The following is a 10,551-nucleotide window of genomic DNA, read 5'->3' on the forward strand; positions in this document are numbered from 1 at the left end:
ATGTGTGTGCGAGACAGATGACAAATATCATCAGTGAGAAACATAAAAATACACCCAAAGAACGCGACAGCTTAGTTTGGTGCCATACTTTTGCGTAATATCACCCTTACAGTTCTTATATTTATGTTCAGTGTATAGATATATTTATGTAACCTGTAAACTTATAAAATAACTGACAATTACACTTGAAATTCAGATCAAACAAAGCTAAAAACAGATGATTAAAAAAATAAAACTTCTCTAACTTACAAGTGGCACTGAGATAAATAGAGGTACAATTAAAAAATAATTATTAAAATCTAATAGGTATGGTAAAAAATTGTCAAATTAACCCAACATACCAGTTCTCATAATTGCTCTCTGCTTGTTTGCTGCACCAGTAAGTGGCCCTTCTATGCCAACCATGGACTATACTACCATCGTGTGGTTATTCTGTGGTATTACAACCGGTCTCAGGTAAATGACATAAAACCCAAAGGTTGGACGTAGATTATTCAGGATGCGACAGTTTCCTCAGAGGCTCAAATAACACCATTATTCACGCGAATGCGTAAAACTACACGAGTGTTTGTGCTGCTAGTATTTACGCAGCCAATAACCTTTCTCTTCCGCATTTGGAAGTTTCACTTTCTGTCAGCGTGACAAAGACCAGCAAAGAAATTCATTTTGTTATTTTGTCATAATTTATTGCACCTATATAAATAATAAGGGGTCATCACGTTAGTTTCAAAATAAAAAAAAAGGAGGGCTTTTTTTATTATTTATTTATTTTTTAATCTCGGCGTTAGCGTGTCTTCCTGGTTCAGAGTCAGGAACGACTTGAAGAAATTCAGCAACGGATTTCATAATACGCTGTCGAGAAGACGGAAGTGCAAAGTCTGTCTGGGCGGGGATCGGCTTACAAGGGAAACTCGCTTTAGCCTTCACGTGTAAGAAAGTTTCACTTTGTGCACTGAGATGTGCATGCGGGGACGTCTCCAAGCGAACGAAGATCCACGCGAAGAGCACAAGTGAGAATTAAAAGATTATTTCCCAGCCTTTGTGTCTGTCAGTATCAGTGTGAAGCGACTCTTCAGTTGATGTGCATGCTTTTTAATCATCGTGGCTTTGTTGGTTTTGTGGTGCAGACATCACGCAAAACTTAAATAGTTTCAGTTGTATATTTTCAGGCTCACATCATTTGAATCATCATGGCTCCACATCCAGTGATACAGGCAGTAATTGACTTCTCAGCAGGAGCAGTAGGTGAGTGATCTGTCTGTCTGTCTGTACTGTATTGTACTGTACTGTATTTTTCATGAGAAAATATTGCCACATGACCCTGTCTGTGGATCTACGTCCTGTACACCACCCCTACCCTACCTCCTTCACCCTTGACCTGTACATTGCTTTGACCTCCTTCCTCAGGTGGAACTGCCTGCGTGCTGAGCGGCCAGCCGTTTGACACCGCAAAGGTGAAGATGCAGACGTTTCCCACCATGTACCGTGGCTTCGTCCACTGCTTCGTTTCAACCTTCAGGCAGGTGGGGTTCCGTGGCCTCTACCAGGGCACAGTCCCGGCCCTCATAGCCAACATCTCCGAGAACGCTGTGCTCTTCCTGGGCTACGGCCTCTGCCAGGATGCAGTCCGCTTCTTGATCAGGAAGGACAAAGGGGCCGAACTCAGGTTTGGGGCTCGTATTTCTGTGGATTTCTTAAAAATAAAAGCTCAGTTTGATATTTTATGGCTTGACAGTTTTAAAGTTACTCATATTTAAAGAGGACCTTGCTTTTTAACCTGATTTGTCTGTAGTTGTAACTCTCAGATAAAATAATGAAACACGTTTACATCACCAAAAACCAAGATTACTTTGAAAGTAATAACTTGGGACTGAATTTAGCAACACAGAGGAAAGACTGAAACTATTTATTTGATTTAAAAAAAAAAATGGAGAGGGCCCTTAGACTTTCTTTGGTGACTTGTGTGTACAGCCAGGAGCCCTTTCCCATCACAATTAATGAGAGGCTGACGTTTTTGTTTTTCATTTAAAGCACTGTCAGAGACATGTAGCGTATATGTGTTTTACAACAGAACGAATAAATAATCTCTTATTTGTCGTTATAGGTGGAGGTTATTTCTGTTTATACTTTGAAATGCTGGCTAACATCTGCAGGTACATTGAAACGAACTGTTTATATATTGCGGTTGTACTTCTTGTCATTGCCCGTCAGTGATTTTCAGAAGGCGTCTGCAGGGGGTTTAGCCTCCATCTTCTCAGCCATGGCGCTTTGCCCCACGGAGCTGGTCAAATGTCGTCTGCAGGCCATGCACGAGATGGAGATGTCAGGCAAGGTAGCAAAAGGACAGAAAAGGTCAGCGCGACCGCAAAGAGACGTCAGAATGAGCGTAGCATGTTTTGTTGACCTCACTTTGTCCTGACTGTGTTTTGTGTTGTGGCCTCAGCACGGTGTGGAGCGTGGTTAAGACGGTCCTGAGGACAAACGGCCCTTTGGGTTTTTACCAAGGGCTGTCAACCACCATCGTGAGGGAAATTCCAGGTTACTTCTGCTTTTTCGGCGCCTATGAACTGTGTCGGTCTGAATTTGCGCAACACATGGGGACGGACAAGGAGGGTATAGGTATGGTGATTTTCTCTAGGGTATTTTTGCAGTTTATCACATCACGTAGCCCAGTGATCAAATTAGCTTGTGTTCGCAGGTATCCTTCCACTCATGTTCAGTGGTGGATTTGGGGGAGCTTGTCTTTGGTTGGTGATCTATCCTATAGACTGTGTGAAGTCCAGAATCCAGGTTTACTCCCTAGCTGGGAGGCAAGAGGGCTTTGTGAAGTCCTTCAGGGCTATTGTACGCAACGAGGGTAAGTTTAAAACATGCATTTTTCAAACTTATCATAATAACTAGGCAGTTATTACATGGTACTGGATAACTTTACTCATTTACACCATATAACGAGGGAGCACAACCAGGGTACACCCCGGACAGGTCACCAGTCTATTGCAGGACAACCACACTCACACCTACAGCCAAGTTAGAATCACCAATTCACCTCTGTGCTGCCCCACATTTGTTTCATTAGAAGCTTAACCTCCTGAGACCCTGCGTCCTCATATGGGGACACAAAGTTCTAGGTTTTATCGCAGCTCATTCTGCTTCATTTAAACCCGTTGTCCTCATTATTTAATCTGCCATCTAGTGGTAGCAAAAGTTAAAAGAATATTTATTTATGCATATTAACGTTTCTAGTTTGATGTGACTCACAAATTGAACAGATTTTACCAACAAGTTACAACGTTGCTAATTAGCAAGTACTCATTTGAGGACATTGGGACTTCAGCCATGTTCAGGTATTAAAATAAATAGTTTTATATATTGTCACACATTGGTGACTTTTTAAAAAAAATAATATAAATAATGAAATAATCCCATTGTCCACTTATCAGGACATTTTTCATTTTTCAAAAACTTCCAGTTCAAAGATGAGGCTTAGTTTTTATAGGTCCTACTGATCCCAAATACTGTGGAGAAATTAAAAATGCATACTAAATAATAGCTTGGGTCTCAAGAGGTTAAATATGCAGAATTACCCTCACAAATAAAAAAGGATTTTTGACAGTGATCTCTTTACTTGTGCATCGGTGTCTCTGTTATGTGGCCTATCCCAGTTTTTATCATATTCAGTATTTACAAAAACCAACATCCATTACACCAGAGGACCTGACATCAACACCATCAGCATCACATTCCGGTTTTGATGTTTAGTCTAGCAGGAATGTAGGTGTTGGTAGATGCTGTGAAGCACGAGGACTGCAGGCAAGTCCGTTTAGTTCTTGCATTACTAAAGGACAAACCTCCAGTCTTCCCTGCTGCTTATGTTTATGTTATGTCATTCACTGGCTGTAGTCAGAAACCGGTACAAAATGTACACAACAGGACCCACATTACTTTCTGAGTACTCCAGCTACCATAATGAGGCTTCTCAAAACTGGGATAGAGGCTTATCCAGTTTTCTGAAATTGGAACATAAGATTTATATTCTGTTACGATTATACTGGCAGAACAGGGAGAGTGAGAGAAATGAGGTTGACTTAAGTTAATCACAATGAAAGAACCATTCGTTATTATAATGAGTTGAAGTGTACTAGACTACAAAAAGAAACACTAATGGCTTGTCTGCGTGACCCACACTGTGAAAGCAGAGCAGCAGCGGCTTCAGTCATTAATCAGAGTCTCTTAGAAAAGCAATATAATGGAATCTTAAATAAAAAATATGGACCAATGAGCTGATTTTAATACTGTAGCTGAACTAAACTGTAAATCCACCATCGACGGCTTTGTTTCAGAGTGTGTATGCAGCTTGTTACCATGCATCTTGCTGATGAGTTCTTTTTTGTCTGTGGGGAATGACTTTTGAAGCTGTTTGACTCTCTGTGTCGCCCCACAGGGTTCGCTGCTCTGTACTCCGGCCTCACTCCTACCTTGATACGCACCTTCCCTGCCAACGGAGCCCTCTTCCTGGCTTACGAGTTCAGTCGCAAGTTTATGATGGAGAGAGTTGGTTCCTGATGTAGGGGATCTTTTTCCACTTGGAGCAAATACCTAAACACTACCCCTAGTATTTTTTAAACGGAGAGGATTGTTATATTGTATGTTAATATTGGCTGAGATGGAACTTTTTAAGTATTTATTAAAAACAAAATCTCTGTGAATCACATGGAGCATGTGTGTTTGTGTTGTGCTGCTGGCCACAATAGTTTAAAATAAACTTTTTAATATTTGAGTCAGAAATTTGAACACATACAGAAATAAACTACTCGCCTTTTTGCATTTTGTGTACATTGATTCCCCTTGAAATGTTCCACATTTGATGTGGAACTGTGAGATTTCATGCTAAAATCGCAAAATCTTTGGTTGATTAGATATATATATTTAATTCCCCCCCCACAAATTCCTTTAAATACACATTAACAGGAATGCAACATATTTTGGGATATATGGAGGCTTTCATTCAGCGATACAGGAGCTTTCTCTACAGCGCACCGTTTCACACAGAGTGCCACACTAGACCTGTCAATCTGAGTCTCCTATACACAGTAGGACCAGCTCCTGTCACTCCTGAGTCGATCACGAGGCTGCATATTACACACTGACTGTCAGGTTCCGAGAGCTTATTCAGTCCCCAGGTAAAATCCCAGAGGCATGTTGCAATAATAGCAGAAGAGAAGCAGAAACAGTGCAGCTCTAAACACATAACATATACATTGATAAGCCACAACATTAAAACCACTGACAGGAGAGGTAAATAACATTGATCATCTTGTGACAGTCAGTGTTCTGCTGGGAAACATGTGGACCTATTAAGACATGTACCACCCACCTACACCAGACCAGGCACCCGAACTCCATAGCAAAGTAGTCATCCCCAATAAAAAAAACAGCACAAGATGTTGACCTGGCCTCCAAATTCACTAGATCCCAAACTGATCAAGTATCTCTTTGATGATCCACAGAGGCCTCTCCCCTCAATTCATAGGACCCAAAGGCCCCCCACTAACAACATCATGTTGGCAGACACCACAGGACACCCTCAGGCACAAGGGAGACCTACACAATATTAGGAAGGTGGCTATAATGTTATGCCTGATTGGTGTTTATGTGGATAATTCATCAGATTTCTTTCCGTAAACAATACACACATATTTCGACTCATCCCTGGTTCACAAGCACGAGGAAGAGAATGGAGCATTGGCAGTGGTGACGAAACTAGTGAGCGAATGAAGAGAGGTTCTGAGAACAAATGACATCGGGCAAATAAAAAGCATAAATCCTGCAGGAAGGTCCAGAGATTCTACATCTGTGTGAGGGTGTAGCTCAGCTCAGACAGATAGAGGCAGGCAGGCAGTGTCACCTGATCTCTGATGGGGGGGCTACACACCCACTGTCCAAAGGTTATAGCCCATCATGAAAACTGAGATACATGAAGAAAATACAGATAGAATCTCTGCACATGGATACAGTGTGTCTGCAGGTGATATCATATACAGTATATATCTAAGGCACATATATGTATATATATATGAATGGAACTGGCTTCGAAATGCTAATAAAACAACTGGCCACAGATACATTTCAGAAACTATGTTGGGTATAGTACTTTGCACATGAACCTGAGCTTACATCATCAGTGCTGGTAAGCATGTGACTAAGCACCATGTGACAGACGATTTAGCCGACCTCAGTGAAAATGAATTACTGGCAAATACGGAGCCGCCCACGTTAATTCCCGCAGCTCACACAAACACAAAAGCATGCATACACATTACTTTAATAGTTAGTTAATCCTATGTGATATTTCATTTCGTAATTCAACTTGTGAGCACGTCCTCCTCTTCCTTCTCCCGTTCTCGTGTCTCACAACTTACACTCGACCGATTATTTATTCATAACCTGCACTGAACAGGTGAGACTCCCTGACCTGCGCGTAGGAATATAATGGAAAAGCACAAGCGATGAGCTTTAAGCTTGGCGATACAAGACTCCACGGTTCAGGTTACCTGCCGAAGTCACACACCTAAAGTTGTTATGCAAAGCTACAGAGAGAGAGAGAGAGAGAAGTGATGATGATGATGATGGTGCATAGAGCACACCCCATAGGGAGAAGAGACGGGTAAATAAGTGCAGCTCTGCTCCTCCTGATCCGTCACCAAACAACTCATTAATGATCTCGGCGACATCCAGCAGAGCAGAGATGATCACTCAAAGTAAACAGATCAGCACGGAAAATATTGAAGGTAAATGCTTCTCATCATGTTTTATTTAACAGTGTCAGTTTTGAATGAATTTATTGGAAGAATATGAAAGGAATCCAACTATATTAGCCTGATGGAGGATTTTAACAGATCAGATTAACAGAATTCTTTTATTATTAGTTTAGTAACTGAGCCACAGCTCTAAGGACAGTGGAAAGGTGCTGAAAACGAATAAGTGAGCACTCTCTGAATTCATTAACAACATACTCTGCGCTTTCAGGGCTATGCATTCACCTTTAATGAGCTAAGCATTATTAATCGTCCTTTACTGACTGCCATGTTGCTCATCCAGCACCTCCTAAACCCTGTCCATTTACAAACCTTATTTCAGACACTGAATTGGAAAAAGAAAATCTTGGTGAGTAGCATATAAGTTTAAAAATGTACCAGCGACTTCCTCCAAGAATGCCCAAGAACAGTATGAAATAGTTTGGCAAATGAACATTTAGTCAATCAACGGTGTGTTTAAGTCACACATCTATGGTTTAAACTTGTCAAATTGTCTTCTTGTGTCTTTTTTGCTTTCTACATAGTCTATGCTTTTCTAAAACAACCTCAGATGCCAATATGGCTCTTGGAAATTTGGTTCGGGCTTCATCACTATTTGTTTTGAGCGTTTAATCATTTCATTAAAAAGACCAATCAGCGCATTGATGGAACCAATTGTATCCTCAAATAATAGACTGCAGAGACCACAGGCCACATAATGTTTACTACAGGCTGAACCAGCACGTAATGTTCTAATGGTCTAAATACATGTTCACATTTGTTTACCACTTAATGGCAAGCACCCACATATGGTAACTTCATTAGCTCAGACTTTCTGCATGAAAAGGAAAGATTTGGAAACATTTCACAGAAGAATTAAAAAAAGTGTTCTTATAAACTACAGTAACACTCTTTGGGGGAAATTTTGAATTTCCAAGTATTTCAATGAGAGTCCTATTAAGGGTTAATGATGACACACTAGTAGTCCAGTAACTTCTTACAAAACTCATGTGACTTTCCTCAGAGATTAATTTGTCATCATTACTGACAAATGCGAATCCAGTGCAGCTCTCTGCCTGACTGCATGACGTTTCGTGTCACCTTTAATGAAAGGTGCCGTCCCACCGGATCATGTTAGTAGCTTAATTATGTCAACAGAGTAACCTTTAGTCTGGATTTAAATGCTCACAAGCCTGGGATTGCTGCATATTTTTCCAAACGCTTGCAAAGTCTTTCCGCTTTCTCTACAGATAAAAACTCGGGAAGTCTGGGATGTTTTGGCTGGTTGCTGGTGATCATATCCCTCATCTTTATAGGCGTAACCTTCCCCATCACAATATTTATGTGTGTCAAGGTAGAGTATGTCCTCATTGTAGTGCTACCCGTCAGGGTTTGATTGCCATCTGACCACACGTTGCATTGATGTGGCTACGTACAAAACCTGGGTTATAATTTTCCTTTTCCCACGCTGATTTGATTGTGGTCTCTGTGGTTGTCTCTAATGTCCAGATAGTTAACGAGTATGAGCGAGCAGTCATTTTTAGACTCGGCCGGATCACGGACAGGAAACCTAAAGGCCCAGGTTTGTGGTTGATTACATACATGAGAACACACTGGAGGGAACTGGTTTTATGGCTGCAAATGAATCACTGTTACATATCATTTAGTATTCATGTCTTTCCAGGACTTTTTTTCGTTCTGCCCTGTACTGACAACTTTGTGAAAGTTGATCTGAGGACTATATCGTTTGATATTCCTCCACAAGAGGTATGCTTTTTCTTTTTCATCATTTGTTCTCATTTTTCTATCAAAAAGTTATATTATTATTATTTACCTTTGCAGATTCTAACCAGAGACTCAGTGACAGTGTCCGTGGATGGTGTGGTGTATTTCCGCATACATTGCCCCATCTCCTCTGTGGCCAATGTGTCCAATGCACACTCGTCCACGCGGCTGCTGGCTCAAACCACCCTGAGGAACGTGCTGGGAACTAAAAACCTTGCAGAGCTTCTGTCGGACAGAGAGGGCATTTCACTCAGTATGCAGGTGAGGATGGACGGTGAAGTAAAGAGTAAAGAGAAGTAAAGAGTTGAACATTAAAAAAATATATATATGTTCAGGAGTAAAATGTTTGACTTTAAGATAATCTTTAGGTCAACTACTTCCTAACCATCCTGGTGTATGGAAGTTTTTCTGCCATCAGCGTTTCAGTATGAATTTTTAAATAAATTCAGTTTACAAATTCAGCATTTCAAAAAATTCAACCTCAAAAATTCAACATCTCAAAAAATTCAACCTCCAAAAGAGCCAGTCTCAACTTCCGGGTAACCAGGCAGAAGCAATCGATCCCAGCCCGCATTCCGAGTAAGCCAGTTTCTTTACTTCCGGTGCTACTCCCACCTGGTCGTCAATGGCCAAGTAACTCGTCATGGCGTTTTTCACTCGGTTTCTCCAAGATTTACCTTGAATTCCCGTAAACGACGTTAGTGCCTTTTTTCGTAGTTTTCAAGGTTATCAGCGTTTCCTTGTTTATGTACGGTACGTTTTTAAAAGTTCACTAGTTACATATTTTTTCTGTCTATTTTCTTTAAGTTGCTTAGTCTCTTTTTGACCATGTGTAGCCTACAGTTCACCTACTGACAAAAGAGGACACGATTAAACTTTTCTTTTTGCTTTTGTTTAAGTAATCTTGTTGTAGCTGTTTGTTATTCTTTTCTAATCTTGTTTAAATATTATTTATTTGGTTTCCTTTGGTTGGGTTCATAAATACATTAGCATTTTGTTTATTTTGATTACCCGGTAGTGCTTTTATTTTGAAGGTGTGGTCATAGCGCAGCAGAAGCCATCCATGAATGTTTTCTCTTTGCCAGTCCAAATAAACCACACCAAATGTCATTTTTTTTTTTTTTTTTTTGCCTGGACATTGGGCTTTTTTCTCACAATCTCTGTGTGATCTAAAATCCCTGAGTGGCCGTTTGATTTGAATTTAGTTTGTTTATGAAGTAGGCCATAGCCACTACAAATCTATTAACTTAAAACCTGTATTAGTTGTTTGTTTTGACTGACACAATTGTCTTAAAAGGCAAACAGTGCAAAATAATTCACTAAAAAACAAAATAATGGGTTAATAACGTCTAAATTTGAGTTGGGTGATATGTTTCACAGTCATCTCATTAACTGTCAGTATATTATGTACGAATCCAGGAAGCTCTGGATGAAGCTACGGATCCGTGGGGCATCAAGGTCGAGCGCGTAGAGATCAAGGACGTGAAGCTGCCTCAGCAGCTGCAGCGAGCCATGGCGGCGGAGGCAGAGGCCAGCAGGGAGGCCAGGGCTAAGGTGAGGAGAGCGGTGGAAGGGTTTGTTTTCGACATGAAAGGCGGATCACTGAAGGAACATTAGAAATAACAGCAGTCTGTCTGCGTTTCAGATTATAGCTGCAGAGGGAGAGATGAACGCCTCCAGGGCTCTGAAAGAAGCCTCTCTGGTGATCGCTGAGTCACCCTCTGGCCTCCAGCTGCGTTACCTGCAGACTCTCAACGCCATCGCAGCAGAGAAGAACTCCACCATCATCTTCCCACTGCCCATAGACATGCTGCAGAGCTTCATGCACAAGAAGTGAATAATGTCAGAATAAGTAGAGTAAATGTAGTCAGTTACTACTGTTAGGAAAGCGGCATCTCGGTGTGTTTACTAACCATAAAAGATTTGACAGTTTTACTGAGAAGAAGGCGCCATTTCATAATTATATATTTAA

At 40.9% G+C, this 10,551-nt stretch overlaps 2 protein-coding genes across 4 annotated transcripts; both read left to right on the forward strand.

Annotated features, from left to right (window-relative positions):
- Positions 1–845: 845 nt before the first annotated feature.
- Positions 846–4,709, forward strand: slc25a15a (solute carrier family 25 member 15a). 2 transcript variants are annotated; one of them, XM_047593456.1, is made up of 7 exons: positions 846–1,010; positions 1,170–1,245; positions 1,408–1,666; positions 2,212–2,352; positions 2,444–2,619; positions 2,699–2,857; positions 4,442–4,709. In XM_047593456.1, the coding sequence occupies exons 2-7, from the start codon at positions 1,191–1,193 to the stop codon at positions 4,561–4,563; spliced, it is 912 nt and encodes a 303-aa protein (XP_047449412.1). In that variant the 5' UTR covers positions 846–1,010; positions 1,170–1,190; the 3' UTR covers positions 4,564–4,709. The 2 variants fall into 2 exon arrangements, with proteins under 2 accessions (XP_047449412.1, XP_047449415.1); XM_047593459.1 differs by having other exon boundaries at positions 858–1,010; positions 1,156–1,245.
- Positions 4,710–6,626: 1,917 nt separating this feature from the next.
- On the forward strand, positions 6,627–10,521 carry stoml3a (stomatin (EPB72)-like 3a). 2 transcript variants are annotated; one of them, XM_047595059.1, is made up of 8 exons: positions 6,627–6,788; positions 7,138–7,164; positions 8,045–8,148; positions 8,304–8,376; positions 8,479–8,561; positions 8,637–8,840; positions 9,999–10,133; positions 10,225–10,521. In XM_047595059.1, the coding sequence occupies exons 1-8, from the start codon at positions 6,716–6,718 to the stop codon at positions 10,414–10,416; spliced, it is 891 nt and encodes a 296-aa protein (XP_047451015.1). In that variant the 5' UTR covers positions 6,627–6,715; the 3' UTR covers positions 10,417–10,521. The 2 variants fall into 2 exon arrangements, with proteins under 2 accessions (XP_047451015.1, XP_047451016.1); XM_047595060.1 differs by lacking the exon at positions 7,138–7,164.
- Positions 10,522–10,551: the final 30 nt, after the last annotated feature.

This window comes from Mugil cephalus, chromosome 9 (assembly GCF_022458985.1).
Source record: "Mugil cephalus isolate CIBA_MC_2020 chromosome 9, CIBA_Mcephalus_1.1, whole genome shotgun sequence".
Classification (NCBI taxonomy): Eukaryota; Metazoa; Chordata; class Actinopteri; order Mugiliformes; family Mugilidae; genus Mugil; species Mugil cephalus.